This window comes from Nicotiana tabacum, chromosome 21, assembly GCF_000715075.1.
Source record: "Nicotiana tabacum cultivar K326 chromosome 21, ASM71507v2, whole genome shotgun sequence".
In the NCBI taxonomy this organism is placed as follows: Eukaryota; Viridiplantae; Streptophyta; class Magnoliopsida; order Solanales; family Solanaceae; genus Nicotiana; species Nicotiana tabacum.
Window position 1 is genome coordinate 94,257,173 of NC_134100.1, and position 20,624 is coordinate 94,277,796.

The following is a 20,624-nucleotide window of genomic DNA, read 5'->3' on the forward strand; positions in this document are numbered from 1 at the left end:
TTGACAATTTCTGAGGTTTACCTTTGCTTTATTCTTTATGTTTGCAAAGATCGAAATGCCTTAGCATGAAATAGTCAGGTTATGTTCGGAGGTTCGAACATGCCTTGCCTTCGATATTATTTTGCTTATGCAATCGTAGGGTATCATTATGTCCGAAAAAGTTTCCCCAAAGTTCTTATAAGTGTTTAGATTATAGTTTGCCGAGGGTAGCCTTTAGAACCGGTTTAGATGTTTTTCAAGGTTTTGTTATTTATTACAGGTCTCGAGCGTCTCCGAGCCATTTTAATATGGCCGTAGCCTTTTTAGTTCGGGTGTTGCCCAGTGGGCTTGTCACCTCGAGTTACTCCGGGCTTTCCTAGGATAATAGTCCCCGAATGGGGACAACCGTAGCTTTTAATGTTCGGACACTACCAAATAAGTTTCGTGCCCTCGGATTTCAATATCCTAAAATGTCCAGACCTTGCCTTGGGTGGCAGTCCACGAGCGAAGTGGCCCTTGGGCTCAATGTCCTTGGGGAGCCAAATGAAATATTTTCCAAAGGGTAAACTTTTTATCCGTAAGGTAGAGATATACTTTCAACTTCGTGCGTAGTATACTAAGTTAGATGTGTGTTTTGCGCCCGGGCTCATGTGATCTATGTAGTCACGGTTCATTTGACCGTTTGCCCCTTACAGATAATTCTATCGATCGAGCATAGACTATTCGAGCACAAAAATACTTTCCTTGCCAAAAAATCATTTATTCCCCCCCAGAGTTAGGGTTTTTCGTAGAGAAGCCTCGAATGTTGTTGACTTCAGTTCTAATTTAGCACAATCCACTGTTATCTCGTTCAAAATCTTGCCGGAAAACCCATTTGGGACAAAACCGGTTCAAGAGGAAAAAGAATGCAATGCATGCTTTCAGGTCTAGAAAATTGTGTCGTTATTTGACGGGTACCTGCAAGTCTTAGTCTAAAATGTAGATGAGTAAAAGAAAGTGACCGGGGTCGCACCTTAGCAATAATATCGCTTCAAGTGAGTAATGTTCCAATTGTTCGATAGTTGTTCACCGTTCATTGTTCCGAGTATGTACGACCCTTTTCCGATGATCTCAATAATTTGATACCGACCTTCCCAGTTTTGTCCCAGTTTTCCTTAGTTCGGATCCCAAGTGTTTAATGTGACCTTCCTCAATACCAAGTCTCCGACATTGAAGTATCGAAGGTTAGATCTTCGATTCTAATATCTCTTGATTCGTTGTTTCTGGGCTGCCATTCGGACGAGGGCGGCATCACGCCTTTCGTCTAACAGTTTTAGGCTCGTGTTTAGGGTCTCGTTATTCGTTTCTTCGGTTGCATATCAGAACCTGAGGCTCGTGTCTCTGACTTCGACCAGTATTAGAGATTTGGCACCGTGATCTAGCAAGAATGGGGTGGCCCCGGTACTAGACTTCGAGGCCGTACGATATGCCCACAGGACTTCGGGCAGGATTTCCTACCATTTTCCTTTGGCGTCGGCCATCCTCTTTTTGAGGTTTTAGATTATGGTTTTGTTGGTGGGTTCTGCTTGTCCTTTTCCACTAGGGTGGTAGGGTGTTGATATGATCCTTTTGATCTTATGGTCTTCGAGAAACATGCTAACTTTGTTGCCGATGAACTGTTTCCCATTGCCGCACATGATCTCGGCCGGCATTTCGAACCGACAATGATATGGTCCCAAATAAAATTGATAACTTCCTTCTCCATGACCTTCTCATAGGCGTGGGCTTCCACTCTCTTAGAAAAATAGTCATTCATAAATAATATAAATTGAGCTTTACCGAGTGCCCTTGGAAGGGGGCCAACGATGTCTATCCCTCATTTCATGAACAGCTACGGTGACAAGACCGAATGCAGCAACTCCCTGGCTTGATGAATCATCGGAGCATTCCTTTGACATTCATCACATATTTGTACGAACTCTTTCGCATCCCTACCCATGTCGATCCAGTAGTAATCGGCTCTGATTATTTTTCGAACCAATGATTCAGTGCCTGAATGATTTTCGCAGGTGCCTTCGAGAATTTCCCTCAGAACGTACTCGATATCTCCCGGCCCTAGACATACCGCGAACGGGCCACTAAATGTTCTTTTGAACAAGGTTCCGTCTTTGGACAAGCTAAACCAGGCTACCTTTATACGTAGGCCCTCGATTCCTTTGGATCCAAGGGCAATTTTCAAGTTTTCATATATTATATATATTTGTTTCTCCAGTCCCAAGTTAGGTTCGTTGAGTTTATCTCGGCATGGCCTTCTTCCACCACCGATCTCATGAGCTGGAGGACTATCCTTGAGTTGAACTCATCATCTTCGACCGACGACCCCAAGTTAGCAAGGGCATCGACCTCATTGTTTTGATCCCGGGGTACGTGTTGCATAGTCCACTCTTTGAACCGATGTAATGTTATCTGCAACTTATCCAGGTACCTTTGCATTCGTTCCTCTCTGACCTCGAACGTTCCATTGACTTGGTTCACCATAAGGAGGGAGTCGCACTTAGCTTCAATCACCTCTGCCCCCAAGATTTTGGCTAGTTCGAGACCTGTAATCATGGCCTCATATTCGGCCTCGTTGTTAGTCAATTTCACCAATGGGTAAGTAGTCACAACACATGGGGTGACATTGAAAATATGTTTTAAGTTTCCTAGAGGCGCTTAGCAAAGCGAGCGCCAATTTCTCTAGGTGAGGGTATCTAGCTTCGGCCTCACCTAAAGTCCTGCTAACATATTAAATTGGAAATTGCGTACCTTTCTCTTCTCGGACCAGGACTCCACTTACCGCTATCTCCGATACTACTAAGTATAGGTACAACTGCTCGTCTATCTTCGGCCTGTGGAGTAGCGGTGGGTAGGGTTGTTCATTTGGATCGGATATCCGAAATCCGAACCGATCCTTTCAATTTCGGATTTCCAATTGGATTGGATTTCGGATTATGTTTATTAAAATTTCGGATTTCGGATCGAAATCGTATTCGGATTGGTATTATTTTTTATACGATTCGAGCCTATCCAAAATCCAAAATAATTCGGGCATGTATAAATTTTAAACTTTAATTCGGATAATTAGTATTTCTTTTATATTTTTCTCCAACTTATTGCCTTTACAATTGATGGATTTAGCTCTATTGGCACCATAATACTCTCATAATTGTATAAACATGAATTTTTCTTACTGTATTGCCTCTTTCACAAAGAAAATATACATATGAGTTTGCAACTTTGAGGCACAATAATCCGATACGAAATCCGAAAATTCGATCCGATCCGATATTAATTCGGATCGGATTCGGATTGCATTTTCTAGAATCCGAAATCCAAAAATCCTATTCAAAATATGCTAAATCCTATCTGATCCATGCATAGCCCTAGCGGTGGGCTCGATAGATATCACTTGAGCTCTTCCAAGGCTTGTGGGTACTCTAGGGTGCACGAGAAGTTATTGGTCTTTTTCAACACTGAGAAGAACCGACGGCTCTTATCAGAAGACCTCGATATGAATTGCCCTAGGGCGGCTATGCGTTTGGTTAACCTTTGCACGACCTTCATGTTGTCCACAACCGTGACATCTTCGATGGCTTTGATATTGTCGGGGTTGATCTCGATTCCCACGATGGATACCATGAATCTGAGGAATTTACCTGATTCAACTCCAAACACACATTTCTCCGGGTTCAACTTCATATTGTATTTCTTCAATATGTTGAAGGTTTCCTACAAATATTTCAAATGGTCCTCTGCTCGCAGTGGCTTAACCAACATATCATCATTGTAAACCTCTATTGATTTTCCTATTTGTTCCTCGAACATCCGGTTTACTAAGCGTTGGTAAGTGGCACCGTCGTTTTTTAATTCGAATGGCATCACGTTATAGCAATATGTGTCGTACTTAGTGATGAAGAAGGTTTTTTCCTGATCATCCGGGTTCATCCGTATTTGGTTGTATCCGGAGTAGGCATCGAAAAAACTGAGTATCTCGTGATCGGTTGTGGCATCGCTCATGCGATCGATGTTGGGAAAAGGGAAGGAGTCCTTGGGACATGCCTTATTCAAATCCTTATAGTCTACACACATTCTTAATTTATTCCCTTTTTAGGGACTACCACTACGTTTGCTAACCAATTCGGGTATTTAACCTTCTGAATGGACTCTATTTTATGAAGTTTAGATACCTCATCCTTGATCAAAGCATGTTTGACCTCGGGCTGGGGTCTCCTATTCTTCTTGACCGGGTGCCACTTTGGGTCCAGACTTAACTTGTGAGTGGTTATTTTTTGTATGATCCCTCTCATATCGAGGTGGGACCAAGAAAAATAATCTTCGTTATCTATAAGAAATTGAATGAGTTTTTCCTAAGCTCGGGGTTTAGCCCCGTGCCCAAGTATACCTTTCGATTGGGCAAGTGTTCACTTAGTACGACTTGTTCCAATTCCTCGACCATTGATTTTGTAGCGTCGGAATCGTCAGGGACTATGAAAGATCTGGGGACTCGGTAGTCATCGTCCTCGTCTACCCCTTGCTTCTCCGATTCTGTCGAGGCTGGTATCAGTGATTACTATTTGGCTCCGTCTTTGACCATCAGATTCGGATCTTTTGATATCGAGAGTGTGGATGCCGGGATCACTTCATCAATCGTGAACATCTCCCTAGCAGACGGCTGTTACTTGAAAACTATTTTGATTCCTCCGAGCATCGGGAATTTCAGCACTTTGTGCAATGTTGAGGGTATTGCTTTCATGTTGTGATCCTATAGCCCCCCGAACAAAGTGTTGTATCTCATATCCTTTCGATTACATAGAACTTGGCTTCCTGAATGGTTCCGGTGACGTTCACCGGTAATGTTATTTCCCTTGTAGTGGTCTCACATACCATGTTGAACCCATTCAGTATTCAAACGCGGGTACGATCTGATCTTGTAGGCCAAGTTGTTCCGCGACCCTCGATCTGATGATGCTGGCCGAGCTACCTGGATCAATTAACACACGCCTAACTTGATATTTATTTATGAGTACCGATATTACCAGTGCATCATTGTGGGGTTGTGTGATCCCCTCTGCATCTTTGTCGTTGAATGACAAGGTCCCTTCCGGTACGTAATCTCGAGTCCGTTTTCCCTTGTGATGGATACTTTGGTGCGGTTCAGCATTGGACCTTGGGAATGTCGACCCCGCCTATGATCATGTTAATGATACGTTGTGGTTCCTCCTGTTTGGTCCGTTTATTATAATCCCTATTCCTATAGTGGTTCTTGGCCCGATCGCTGAGGAACTCTCGGAGATTTAGTCGTTCAACAGCCATACCATCTCATCTCTTAATTGTCGGCAGTCTTCTATTCTGTGGCCATGGGTGCCGTGATATTTTCACATTAGGTTAGGATACCTTTGGGCTGGAGCGGATTGTAAAGGTCGAGGCCATTTGGTGTCTTTGATGCATCCGATGGCAGATACGATGGAAGAGACATCAATATTGAAGTTGTACTCCGATAATCTCGGTGCTTTTTTAAGCTATTTTTGCTCATGAGTCCCCGGTTATTTTGTCCTCGGTTATTACTTCTTTCATATCTCATAGGGTTCCTCCCGGACCCGCTGCTTCTTCGGTCTCCGTCATTGTACGGTTGATATCGATCCCTGCTTGATCTAGGTTCACGATCGACATCTCTCTTGACTCTATCGATGGTTCTGACGGGATAAACGGACCCGGAAGGGGCCCCAAGATGATCATCCTCGACCCTGATTTTCGATTGGTATCAGTTATGGACGTCGGTCCAAGTGACGACCGGATATTCCACAAAGTTTTGTTTCAACTATTGTGAAGCCATCGAGCTTCGAATGTTGAGTCCTGAGGTGAAGGCTTGAACGACCCAATCGTCCGCTACCGGGGGAAAATCCATTCGTTCCATTTGGAATGAGGACACAAATTCTCTGAGCATCTCGTTATCCCTTTGCTTCATTTTGAAAAGGTCTGACTTCATGGTCTCGACCTTTATAGCCCCGGCGTGTGATTTTATGAAAGAATCTGCAAGCATAGCAAACGAGTCAATAGAATTAGGAGGCAGACTGTGATACCATATCATAGCTCCTTTTGACAAGGTCTCCCTAAACATTTTCAGCAAGACAGACTCGATCTCATCATCTTCCAAGTCGTTCCCATTGATGGCATATGTATAGGAGGTCACATGCTCATTTGGGTCGGTCGTTCTGTTGTACTTAGGAATCTCGGGCATGCGAAACTTCTTAGGGATCGTCTTTGGAGCCACGCTCGGGGGAAAAGGTTTCTGAATAAATTTCTTGGAATCCAGGCCCTTCAATATCTGGGGTGCTCCCGGGAATTGGTCGACCCTGAAATTATAGGTTTTCACCTTTTTATCATTGTCTTCGATTTTATTTTTCCCTGATTCTATCAGTTTTATCAACTTCTTCGAGTATTTTTATGATCTCGGGGTTAGTCCCCGATTCGCTTTCGTTTGTTTTTTCCGCGATCAATTCATTTTTGTGGATGATTTCCTGGGGGAGCTCAGGTTCATTTCTTCTCGGTGCTCGACCTTGGTTCTGCAATTGAGTCATAGCCGCTTCTTGAGCCTGTAGCATTTCGAAGATCATTCGCAGGTTGATCCCATCATTTTCTCCATCGTGTGTATTCTGGCAGTTGAACGGACTTCCCCTACGCACGATGTTTTCGGGGTCGATAGGCTGATTTGTGTTGATGGCCATATGCGAACAGATATCGATGGGACCCACCACCGTGATTCTACCGAGATCGACCAAGGGCACCTCGTTACCGAGTGCTCATTGGTGTTCCTGCCATGGTGGCTGGACTCCGCGTCTGTGTTTAGAGAGGCAAACTGTGGGTTTGACATTTCGATTTTAACTTGGAATCAGAAACACTTCAAAGAACAAGTGTAAAATGGGGTGTGTTATGGTAATTTGTATCAAATTTCCGCTATTATCCTTAGCCCCACAGTTGACGCCAAACTGTTTACCCTCAAAATCAAATAACAATTTTCTTTTAAGTGGTGTTGAGGATACGCGGATTAACTTGATACAAAGCGATAAATATGTATGCAATAATAATAATAATAATAATAATAATAATAATAATAATAATAATAATAATAATAATAATAATAATAATAATAATAATGACAATAATAATAATAATACCACACGAATTGACGATTTCAATCTTGGAGGATCAATGACCCTCGAACAGGATGCACCTCGATCAACCTCAAAATATAGATGAACAAGAGCTTTAAGAGAGAAATAATAATGTGTTTGCTTATGAGTGTATGTTACCATCTCCGTTATGAATTATTAGGCCTCCTTTATATAGTGGAGAAGTCCTACTTTAGATACAATTTTATAAAAGGTAAAAGATCCTTAATTTGCTGATTGTCGGTCCTATTTTGATAAATATCCGTGATTTCCGCCGTAATATCCGGCATTTCAGACTTCTCTTGGCAATGCTTCTTCGAGGTCATTTGACCCGGGACCGATTCCGGAACCGCGACCTCGATGTTCTTGAAGACAGGTGTTCGATCCCGGGTGCTAGCCCGGTGGGGTTTGGGGCCGATCTTCAGTCCTCTATTGCCATATCTCGAGCCCGGACTACCATGTCAGATGCTAGTATGTACTATGAGCTCGATTTGACCCGTATACATAGACATTTATTATTTATAAATATTTTTTAAAGTGACATAATTGTATAATATTGCCAATATATGAAAGTCAAATCTTCGTTGTTTGTTCTTTTCTTTTTGTGCCTTTGGGAGAGTAGAGGTATAAGTGTTTACTTCTATCTTGGTATTTTACGATTACATATAATATTTTTGTAGCAAATGTTGTTCCTAATTGCACTATTTATTTGATAACAAGGACAAACCGGCATTAATTGCAAGATAACACTAATGATCACGAAGCATCAAATACTGAAAAAAATTTCATAATAAGAATTTTGTATATTATCTAACTATGCCTTCACATGACAAATGTATCCTCTAACTATAGCTGGTGACTGACTTATATAGTCGATGAGCGACAAGTGTATTCTCTAACATTATAACTATAGCTGGTGACTGACTTATATAGTCGATGAGCGACAAGTGTATTCTCTAACATTATAACTATAGCTGGTGACTGACTTATATAGTTGATGAGCGACAAGTGTATTCTCTAACATTATAACTATAGCTGGTGACCGACTTATATAATTGATGAGAGTGACAAATGAATTCTCCAACTATAGTTGGTGATCGACTTATATAACTGATGAGCGACAAGTGTATTCTCTAACGTTACAAATATAGTTGGTGACCAAGTTATGCAACTGATGAGTGACAAGTATATTATCTAACATTATAAACGTAGTTGGTGGCCTTTTTAACCAAGTCTATTGATAATCTTTGACTTAAATTCTGGATCTGCCTCTAATGTTCCAAACACTTCCTTCCTCATCTTCTTACAAAATCCATCAAGTTAACAGGTTGTAAATTAGCACTTAGAAATAACTCATATTTGTTATCAATGCGAAGAACTCTGAGGAATAAAAGAATGGTGTCCATAGCCATTTATTGTATGTATTTTTCCTTTAAACAAGGAACTCATATTTATACAGATGTAATATAGAGAAACGTCAGAAAAAAATGTCTGAAAGAACAACATCTAAGGTTTATAATTAACTGTCGAATATATAGTGAGATAGCATTTTATTATTGAAAACATGATGTGGAATATATAGTAAGATGGCATAAAAACAGGAGTGAATTTATTATTGAAGCTCAGTGTTGATGGAGCCAGCCTTCTAATTTAGGCAATGGCCATGGACATATATAGGTGCACTCGTTGTTTCTAGCTCGCGCCATACATAAATTGATGAAATTTTAATAAAAAATATGTCTCTAACAATGGTTGTGAAGACAGCCTAGGATGAGACTTATCTTGCTTTCAATTCTGAAATTGATAGCCCATTTATCGAATATCTTTCTACTTCTTCGGAAATTTGTGCTCGTTGATCACCCCTCTCTATGAAAAATCCTGGTCGTTCTGGTAGTGGTGGTGTTTGTCTCGTATCGTTTGTAAGCATTGAAACAACACTTGACATTGATGGCCTATCTTTTGCATAGTCTTGAACACACAAGAGTCCCACATGAATGCATCTCATTACTTCATCGCGCGAGCACGATTCAATTAGCGTTACATCTATTAGCTCCAAAGCTCGCTCTTCTCTCCATAATTCCCATGCCTGAAACAATAGAACCGACTTAGCACATTAGTCAGAAAGTGTTGGCTATGTGTAAACAAAGTCCCGCATCGAATGTGGAAAAGAAAAATGATTTACTTATAAGATGTTGGATAATGTTAATAGTGTGAGGTTTTTTGGGGAAAACCGTGCAGGCTTGGCCCAAAGAGGGCGATATCGCACCATGTTAAAAGTATCTTTGAGCCTGTTTTGGCCCAACGGAAAGGAGTCTTCATAACTATTTCATGAGATAAGTTCATAAGTTTAGAGATTATACCAGTCCTATGAGGTTTAGCGGATGCTCAGAATCATAGCAGCTGTTGCTTTTCTTGCCACTAACAATTTCTAAGAGTAATACTCCAAAGCTGAATACATCTGTCTTTGTTGAAACAATGCCTCTTAATGCATACTCTGGAGACATATAACCACTGAAGTTGTATTTAGACTTTTGAGTAATATAAAACTTGTATATATGACAGTTTTTTGGTTGCAGACATTGTTTATGTACTTACTGTGTTCCAACGATTCTTTTCGTGTTAGCTTCAGATTCTTGCCTTCCAAAAATCCTCGCCATGCCAAAGTCCGATATCTTTGGATTCATGTCACTGTCAAGTAAGATATTGCTCGCTTTTAAATCTCTATGAATCACTGTCAGCCTTGAATATTTATGCAGATACAGTAGACCTTGAGCAACTCCTTCGATGATTTTGAATCGAGTATCCCAATTTAGTAGCTCCTTTTTGTTAGTATCTGTTCATATCATTATAGAGGTTAAAAAAAAGCAATTTGTAGACAAAAAAAAGATAAAAATTTCTTACAAGTATGATATTTACCGAATAGGAAGAAGTCGAGGCTTTTGTTGTGCATGTATTCATATACTAAAATCCTTTCTTCACCTTGAGTACAGTATCCTAAAAGCCTAACAAGGTTAGTATGTTGAAGTTTTGCAATCAATAAAATTTCATTCTTGAACTCCACAAGGCCTTGTCCAGAACTTGTTGAAAGCCTTTTTATAGCTACTTCTTGTTCATCAGGCAACTCTCCCTGAAAATAATGACTGATTTCAATATAGGGGGGAGCTAGAGTGTAGGCTACGGATTCAGCTGAACTCAGTAGCTTTCGTTTAAACTTTGTATTTGTCTTAAAATATTCATTGAATATATGCTTGGAAGAATCATCTTCATTTAGAAAGATTCAGGTTTACCTTGTAAACGGGTCCAAATCCACCCTCTCCGAGCTTATTTCCTAGTGAAAAATTGTCCGTGGCGATTGCCAGGCTCTCGAAGCTGTATAACTGCACATCTTGGCTCATCTTTTTGTCAGTCTTTCTCCTTTTGGCTATATTTGCACTTTGGTTAAGCAATAGTAAAGCTGTTGCTTTTGCTTTCCCTGATAGTAAAAGAATAAATTGTGAAATCTGAAGCAAAATATTGAAATTTACTGGTGTCAAGCTCCTGTATTGTTCAAGTGCTCACCTTTTCCGCGCAGAAGGTAGTATAGGGAGCTAAGTCCTATTAATATAGTCAAACCAACTGCAGCTATAAGCCAAATCCACCATTTTATTGCTGCATCGCAACAATGAGTCAAAATTCCCAAAAATTTTGAAAGCACACTTAACTTTTGCAACAGTGAGATGCATTTTACATTCTACAATGCCAACCAGATGATCTAAAGGATGGATATACTCGAAACAAGGACTAGATTGTGAAATGGGCTCTTCAAGAATAAAAAGGGCAGCCTGGTGCACGAATCATCCTGCGTTCATGCAGGATCCGGGGAAGGACGCACCCAATGACCCAAGGGGGTGTGATGTATAACGTATACTAAAAGAGAATACATTCCTAAAATGAATGATTCTTTGTTGAATGGACTATGTCGAGGAACAACAAAAGAAAGGTTTTCACCTTCAATCATAAAACAATACTTCGCTAGAATTTAATAAAGAGAAAATACACCCCAAAAGGATGTCTGCCTCCTCTTCATGACCTTAGTTTAGATTAATCTACTAATTCAAGAGCTAATATTCAGTTAAAAATGCAAAAAACTGATTTATACACTATACATACAAGTTCTTGGAGATGAATCAGGTGACATTGGCGTTGCGGGAGATGGTGCTGGTGATAAATCTGGAGGAAGTGAGATTGTGCTCGGTACAGTGGAGGTGCTCCGATTTCCTGTTGGCACCGAATCTGGAAAAACACATTGCACAATTCATAGTTAGAGCTTGCTTTATTGATGAAAAAGGGTAGTCTAGTGCACTAAGCTCCCGCTATGCGCGGGGTCTGGGGAAGAGCCTGACCACAAGGGTAATTTCTGCAAGAGGCTGTTTCCATGGCTAGATATAGAAATATTGCAAGAGGGCAAATCAAAGCACATTCAACTGTTTGCATTTAATACCTGAATTCTTTAGCATTAGAAAGTGTCTAACCAAAAGCATAGGGAAAAGATAACGAGACAAATATGATAGTACCTCCCCCAGGAATGTAAACATCTTGATCTTGTGAACTCAAGATAGATACATTACTCCAAATTTCACAACCAGTTCCAGTAGCTGTAATTGAGGCAAAAGCACCACAAGAACAATTCTTCTCACACTCTCTCTTGCAATCAAACAAACTCATGTTGTTGTTTTCAAACCTAAATCTATTACCAGTGACACTGTTTTGCATCCTCTCAAACAACGAAGCATTTCTAACTGGGCACTCAATCGATTCTTCTGACACACAACCAGCACTAGGCTTGTAAAAACACACACCAAAAGGTCCTGCTGCTCCTCTTTCCTTGATTAAACCAAATGAATCTATTGTATATCTAGATAAAGTTCGAGTCCCACTGACCGTGTAAGTCATGTACCTTTCATCATCTGTTGAAACAAAGCTCATGTTCACATAGTCGTAGTGAGATATTCGCGATACATTGCTAAATGTCCCATTACTCCAACGTCCGCTCATCCAATACACACGTCCCTCCCACCATATTGTCAATTGGTCTGTTGAGTCTATACCAATCGTAAAAGACCCCGAGGCTGGTTCATCTTCACTTCTCCAAGAAGTCAGTGACCAGTTTTCCCCGGTTATACGATTTCTACCAATTTTCATCCCAGGTAAAAGTGTGTCAGTAGGATGCTCAAAACTTTGCCACAGAGTTTTTTTCACAGAACCATTAGTTTCCAACTCCACCAGCACAAAATTACCGTTGTCGAATAGTGTAGCACTTGCATTTCTTGCTGTTCCATTGTAAGAACTTAAAATAAAACTATCAGTTCCATCGTTAATTTTCAGCTTTCCCTCATCATCCAATGTGAGATTATTACCTGATGCATATGGGATTGGATTGTCGCGATTCGCAATCCAAACGGGGCGAGAATCATCAGAGAATAATGTCATGTTAGAGGGTAAGTTGTAGAATATGCCTATATAGTGAGTTTTATTAGCATCAAGGCTAAAAAACTCCAACCTGAATTCCTTGTTTGCTGATTCCAATTTCTCTCCAACTCTGAGACTTTGTCCCCGATAAATTGTGTCTGTTTGAGAATAAGAAATGTTTATGAAAAAGCAACAGTAACACCAAAATAGTAGGATTTGTAGCCATGCCATTAAAGAACTACTGTCCTTTAGTTTTCTAGTAAGGGTGATCAAGAGAAGTTCTTCGTCCTCCCAATTCCAAATTTTTTCTTGAAGTTTCAACCTTGTTGACTATCACAATAGTCGCGACTATAAATAGACTCGTGACTATGGCAGAATGTACCTAACTTTCTGGGACATCAAATACATGAGAGGAGGTTAAGGGGCATTAACCAAAATTTTTTTATATATACACAATTAGATATTGTGAGGAGACTAATAAGGTCTTTGAGGAAAGGAAAGGTCAATCCATCTTGTTAACTTTTTGAAAATTGACTAGGTCAAAATATGGAAGCAGCACATTTTCTAACTCAATTTATCTACCTTGATTAGGAAGAATACCTGAGCTTTCCTCTTTTTGTAATTTGTACTATTAGTTGACTACCCTACAGTATAGCTTAGCTTTTTATTTATTCAACAGATTGTAATTTGTGTGGATGTGAGTGGATAATTTGTAAAGCAGATGTTGAATGGTAAATTTCGAGCCAAGGCAGGACGCATACGTCACATTTTCTTTGAGTGCGGCCTTTTTCCCGATCAGGGGCGGAGTTAGGGTAGCGAAGGTCCGAACCCTCTTCATAAAAAAAAATACATAGTATATATAAGGTCAAAAGTATTTTTTATGCATAAATAGTAGAAAAAAATACACAGTATATATAAGGTCAAAATTATTTTTTATGTATAAATAGTAGATATTGAATCTCATTGACTTGTTCGTGTGTTTACTTTTTAATATTCTTAATCCCTTTGGTAAAAGTCCTGGCTCCGTTACTGTTCGAATCCTACGTGAATGCGGGATGATTCGTGTACCGGCACGCACTACCCTTAGCTGATATTGAACATAATTAAAAGCTCTTCGTATATCTATTTCTTTATATTTTGAATTTCTTATTAGATTTTCTGTCTTAGCCACTTATAGGAGGCAATAATAAATAAGTCTTATTATACGTGCAAGATGGTTAGGCATATTAGTACGTACAAGATGGCTGGGGACAAAAACTAATAGCATCGACTTTTTACACGTAATGAACTTTCCAGCTAACGCGTTTATTTCTTGAATTTCAATTATGAATAGTGATAGTACATAATATATGATTTTTATACTATTAAGATATTTTGACTAATTATAACCATTTAATTATTTTACTTGTAAGATCAACAATCTATAATTAATATAGACAATTATTATTTATAAGTAATTTTTTAAATGACCATAATTGTATAATTCTACTTATATATAAATCACACTTTGAGGGGCTTGGGATCAACATATGTGCTTCAGCTACCGGCTTAAAAGCTAATCTGCTTAAAAGTGTGTACCTTTACCTACGATCATTAGATCCTGAATTCGAGTCACGTTGGAAGAAAATTATAAAAACACTATATATCCTCCTAATTGAAATCTAAGGGTGTACATCAGACTTCGTTAACTAATTTGTACTTGATTATCTTAAGGGTGTACATCACACTTCGTTGCATGTACCATAGCACGTGTGAACTATTTCCAGAACCAGTGGGCCACTTATTTGCTGTCTTTCACGTCCAGCTGTGTTTTTGAAGTCTATTTTGTCCATGTAGGGCCCACTTTAAATTTATCATTATACATCCATGGAATAAAATAGCTAAGCTCTTTCTAGAAAGAAGCTGAATTAATCATGATTATTACGTAAAACGTGAAAATTCTAATGGATGAAAAAACAAATTGAATTTTTTTGAGAAGTTTTAATAATAAGACAAACACTTCAGCGAACAAAATTTATTTTATTGGCCTTAAACCACTGAGAAATTTACTGATTAACACTCAAAAAGATTAGTGCAACATCATAATTCCAAAACCAATTTTAGAAGAAATCTTTTCAGACTAATGTTCCTTTTAAAATAGCTCAAAGTTTGGTTGAAAAGATTAAAAAATATTTTTTACATAAGTAATGCACATCATCACATAAACTACTACAGAGTTTAGTTAGTTTGCAAAAAATTAAGTACTACTTCCGTCATAATTTATGTGACAGTGTTTGACTGACCATAAAGTTTAAGAAAAAAATAAAGACTTTCGACACTTATGGTCTAAAATGAGTCATAAATATTTATGTTGGCTAAAAATCATCTCATTAAGTGTACAATGAACATTTTAAAGCTAAATTATTATTATTAAATATAAAAAAATATCATTCTTTTTTTAATTGACCGAAAAGAAAAAAGTATCACATAAAATGTAATAGAAGAATATCATTTTAGATGGGATAAAAAATAAAATAAGAATACCCATCTTAGCACTGTAGGGTTAAAAAGGACAAACTAATTACTACAAAACCTATCTATATCTATACTATCTTAAAAGTACGAAAGCCCTTAGCGAAATGTCGTTCGTCTGTTTTAACCTTTAAAAATAGATTTTACATTAGAAAAAATAATAATTTAATTATTTTTCTAATAATTAAGATTTGAAACTACGTTGAAATTTGGTTATTAAATCTTTCCTAATTTGAATTATATACCTAAAAATTAGGACTTTAAATCAATTAAATTTTACCTTAAATAAATAGTAAAAAAGTCAACTCTTTTGGAGCGTTAATTTTTAACTATCCCTTCCTTCTTCGAAATCAAAATTGATTCCTCTTTCGTTGCCTTTGTTTTGTAAACATCTACTTACTATTCACTATTATAAAAGCAAGAAGATGTTATGCCAAATAATGATTAATAAATTAATCCTTTGAAGATAAATTAATGTTAGATAAATTATTATTTTAATACTTTAAATTAACTCTAAGTTTTGACTATTAAATTTATTCTTATTTGAACAATGTACGAATTTATAAATTAAGGTACTTAAAGTATAGCAAAAAATATCTAACTAAATTTAACTTTAGATAAATTAAATTTATTTTTATAAAAAGAACATTGATAATGAACGATATCAAAAATAAGCAAAATAGTTATTACGTAGTATTAAAAATCAAATTGGTAAAAATACAAATTGAATCAATAATGATAAAATACCAGTAGACTTCTAAATTGAATTAATTTTGTAATTAACTTTTGTTTCTATTCACGTTCATTTCAACACATGATAGCTCCCTATATTTTTTTATATATTAAATTATTTTGGTAAAATATTAGCTCAACATTAATCATTTTAGACTTTGCATCATTACCTATGGATTTTTTCTATGATATAGGGCAACCTCTTTATTTTCAAATCTCTAAAATAAAAAAAATATTTAACTTTTTAATTTGTTTTATTTGAAAAGTATTTTTGTGATTTACGTGTTTTCAATATTAGGTAAAAAATAATAATTTTGAAATCACAATAAGGCATCTAAGGACTTTTGTGGAGCGAGCCTTTTTTCATTAAGTTAGCTAAATGAGATTAACATTCATTATTTTCAAGAACTTATCATTTCTAAACTTTTGTTTTATAACTCAAACACATTATGTGATTTTTTAAAATTGTGTACCCTTGATATAAGCACACGCGCAAAACGCGTACCCTAAGACTAGTATTGTTAAAATACAGGCTGGAATTGAAATCTTGAAAAGGAAAACGAAGATCAATTTACTTTTATAAAAAAGGTACTACTAATATTTATATAAATAAAATTAAGCAAATTAATCAAATTAACATGTTAATAGTGCTTGAAAGCAAATAGAAGAATATAGGTTCTTCATTAACGTAGGATTGAAAAGTTTTTAATCGGGTCGAGACGCAAGTAAAATATGAATAATGCAAACATTATTTTAAATAAGACCAGAAAAGGTTTACGCTTACTATGAGGATAACATATTCGTTACACATAATTGTACTTAATATTTCATAGTTTTGTAATTATATTTTTAATTTTGATGTTATATTCCCACCTTCAATGCAGCAACAGGTAAATTTGAAATACAAAAGTTATTCATTAATTTAAATGTTATATACAATATAAAAATTAAATTACATATATATTTTACTTTAAGAAAGAGCAAATTTAATAATAAATAACACGAGAGGTCGATAATAATAATAAATAGCTAAAAAGGCCGCCCTAGAAATTACAAGACTTTGGATAGCCAGAACAATATACAAGGTATGACAAGATCAGGTATAAAGAGAATGCTAAAAGAGCACTCTTGAATTACCAAGTTATGAAAATATTGACACTTTCTGATCATATATATACAATTGAAAAGGATAAAGTTACTATCTAAAAGTAATCTAAGAGAGAAAGATGCATGTCATAAACACACCTTAAGTTAAAAGACATGCTCAAAAGCTGCTCAATGCCTATTACACATGATTTCTACCCTTCAGCAAAAACAAAATCTCAAATTCAAGAGGTATGCATTCCATTTTATTGCAAGCTTAATTTAATTATAATTTTTATTATAATATTTATTTGATAAAAACTTACTTTTACATTAACTAGAAGTCCCTGGGACATGGGACAAAAAAATATATACACATCAATTTAGAAATCAGATAACATAAAGGACTATCTGAGAGTTGAACTAAACTTAAGTTGTCTCACACTACTTGATGAATATAGCTAACTCTAAGGTCCTTTTTAAACGTTTAAAAAGTTTCTGAATGGTAGTAGGATGATATTACCATTGAGAATCAGCAGAGAAATAATTAAATCAAGATATAAATTTAGAGACGAATTGCCCATATAACTATTGGGCCCGAGCTTAACCTCGCTAGTATTGCCAATATATGAAAGTCAAACTTCTTTATTTTTTTTTTTTTTTTTTTTGGGCCTTTGGGAGAGTAGAGGTATAAGCTTTTACTTCTATCTTGGTATTTTACGATTAAATATAATATCTTTGTAGCAAATGTTGTTCCAAATTGCACTATTTATTTGATAACAAGGACAAACCGGCATTAATTGCAAGATAACATGTTACGGTCAAATGCACACGCAAGTATACGCGATCGTCAAATAATAAAGTGACTAGAAGTCGGATGTCGAACCCACGAGTACCTGTGATTAACTATTAACTAAATTAGACTATCCTAATTATCTAAACAAGAATTAAACCTAAAAGTATTTGACTCTGAACTAATTAAAATAAAGGAAAATAAATAGTGAACGTTGAAGAAAAGAAGAACATATTTTTATGTTATCAATATAATGAAAACGATCTAGGGTTATGGGCTATCAAACATTCCTATTGTATTCTTCAATTGAATTGACTAACTAATTCATCTACTTTATTGATTGACAAGGTTAATATTGCTCGGAAGAATGCGCCGAGTTCTTACTCGCCTATTCAAGCTAACCTAATATCTATATGTCTATGGAATTAGAACTAACAAGTGCACATTTATAATTCATGTAAATCAACCAAGTAAGGCAATTAGGTATATGTCTATCCTAGCTGCGAATTCGTTCCCCGATGCCCGGGTTCAAGAACTTGCTCTACTCAATCCTATATGCAACCTAGAATTCCCACCTTCGAGTTCAACTCTAGATTCGTAGATAGTGTTTAATTGGAGATCAAGCAATCAAATAATTAAGCACAAGATTGAATAAATAAACCAATATGATAAATAAGAAATCAAAATCAATATTCAAATAACAACAGTCATAAAAGAACCACAACCCTAGAACGTGAAGTTTAGCTCCACATAGACATAATAGTAAAACAACAGATCATACAAAGAAACATAAAATTTTCTACATTTGGTGAAAGAAAGATAAAACCCGGCCTCCACGGAGGCTCTGTGCTCTCCCCTTGGTCCAAAGTTACTTTCAAAAAGTCCTTTCCCCGTCAAAATAGGTTTAGGACCCTTTTTATAAGAGTTGGAGACATGTAGGGTCGAAATAACATTGTCCTGAGTGAACTAGAAAAAGTCCCGCCTCCAGCGTCCAGGGCAGCGCCTCGTACTGACCCTGGTGCTCAAACAAGTAGCTTTTCACGCTCAAATCTTGGTTTTCGTTAATTGCTTTGCATTGTATATATTTGTCTTCCAATTTGGGGTACATACACCAAAGGGTGCCCCCTTTGTCACCTTCTATAATTTCCTTTTTTCCCGTATTTTATTCAATTTTGCTCTAAATCTCTTAATTCTCATACCGCTTTATTCTTATACAGCTAAAATATAATATTAAGCATAAAATAATATACTCCTATAAACCTGTTTGACTGGGCACGAAGTTTAAGAAAAAATGAAGCCCTTTGGAATTTGTGGTCCTAAATAATTCAAAAAGGGGCCCAGAGTATTTGTGTGGTTATAAAAGCTTCTCATTAAGGGTAGAATTATAAATTTAAGCAAAATTATTTCCAAATTTAGAAAGGGGCCATTCTTTTTGGAACGGACTAAAAAGAAAATAGATTCACATAAACCGGAACGAAGGTAGTAATTAATACTCAAAAGACGATTAAAAGTACTAAAATGTGAGGCAACAATAGTTAAATATATGCATTTTTTAGCCGAACTTCACTATCCCACACTTAAACGTTGTTCGTCCTCGAGTCAACCAACAATTCACAATATTCTTGAGCACTTTATATTTACACATTTGAAGCACACTAAACCAATGACCATGGTTGATAGCAACAATTAAACTGTAGAATAAACAATTACTTACACTTCCCTTTACTTATGTCATTCTTAAAAAATATACATAACAAAGACAACGCGCTTATAACAATTCTAACCTCAAAAACTGACTCAATGTCACAATGCACTCATGGCTTGAATACTCAACATCGTCGAGAAGCCTAATAACGTTATCTATCACTCGTGAAACCATGTGCCCACACAACAAAATCTAGGAGAGCAAAAAGAATCCACACATTCGAATCTCATGCTCGAATATATTTTAAAGACTCACATATATCAAAGAAAGTCGCTCACTTTCACAAAGAAGTCACATGCATGCAAAAGGTACCATATGCTTTCCCTTAATGTAAATCTCTACTAATGCAGGATCGCTCGTTGTAATGTGGGCTAAGGGATGGGTAGGATATATTTTAGGAATAGTGGCTAACCCTCCTTAGCACTTTAACAAATCACATGATAAACTTTAAGCACATCTTCTTCAACACCACTTCAGTTTCACAAACAAGATCACACCCCAAAAATATTCCCTCTTTCTTTAAGCACTACCTTAATTTACATCCCGCTAGCAAGAACAAGACAACAATTTATTCATCTATATTTTTTTCTTCTTTTTTCTAGATTTTCTCTCTTCTCTTTTTTTCTCAATTTCCGCTAGTGGTATAATATTTTACAAAACAAGCGCGCCCTTGTCACGATCCAAAATTCACTAAAGGTCATGATGGCGCTTAACACCGCCGTCAGCCAAGTCAACAGTGGATGATTAACTTAATTACTCATTTTACTATTTTTGAAATTATAATTTTATCAATTAAGTAGTAAGGAATAGAATTTTTACAGGGTAACTGATAGTATTTTCATGACTACAATAATGAACCACCCATAAGCAAACCCAAAACCCGGTGTCACAAGTTCATGAGCGCCAACTAGGAAATATAATGCATTACAATATCTGTCTCGAGTAAAATTTAGACATGAGAATATAAATAACTCATATGGAGACTCTGCAGACTGCGAATCGTAACATAAAATACAGCTCACGGTAAGCCCCCGCATCATCCGCGCCTATTCGCCCAAAAGATCACCAAACATATATGAACCTCCACAAAAATGTGCAATAAGTGTAGCATGAGTACGTAAATCAACGCATAACTAATAAGTATCTAGTCTAACCCCAAAGAAGTAGTGACGAGGGGTCGATATCG

At 36.8% G+C, this 20,624-nt stretch overlaps 1 protein-coding gene across 2 annotated transcripts; it reads right to left on the bottom strand.

Moving 5' to 3' along the window:
- Positions 1 to 8,736: 8,736 nt before the first annotated feature.
- On the bottom strand, positions 8,737 to 12,981 carry LOC107771655 (G-type lectin S-receptor-like serine/threonine-protein kinase CES101). Of its 2 annotated transcripts, none has more exons than XM_075242273.1 (8): positions 11,720 to 12,981; positions 11,316 to 11,438; positions 10,725 to 10,814; positions 10,454 to 10,638; positions 10,083 to 10,293; positions 9,762 to 9,999; positions 9,527 to 9,677; positions 8,737 to 9,252 (listed from the first exon to the last, which is right to left on the bottom strand). In XM_075242273.1, the coding sequence occupies exons 1-8, from the start codon at positions 12,843 to 12,845 to the stop codon at positions 8,944 to 8,946; spliced, it is 2,433 nt and encodes an 810-aa protein (XP_075098374.1). In that variant the 5' UTR covers positions 12,846 to 12,981; the 3' UTR covers positions 8,737 to 8,943. The 2 variants fall into 2 exon arrangements, 1 of the variants encoding a protein (XP_075098374.1); XR_012704526.1 differs by having other exon boundaries at positions 9,112 to 9,252; positions 9,527 to 9,660.
- Positions 12,982 to 20,624: the final 7,643 nt, after the last annotated feature.

Coding starts and splice junctions, on each gene's coding strand:
- LOC107771655 (XM_075242273.1), bottom strand. CDS start 12,845: ATGGCATGGCTACAAATCCTACTATTTTGGTGTTACTGTTGCTTTTTC. Junction 10,000..10,082: donor CCTCGACTTCTTCCTATTCG/GTAAATATCATA, acceptor TGATATGAACAG/ATACTAACAAAAAGGAGCTA. Junction 9,678..9,761: donor AAAAGAATCGTTGGAACACA/GTAAGTACATAA, acceptor ATACAACTTCAG/TGGTTATATGTCTCCAGAGT.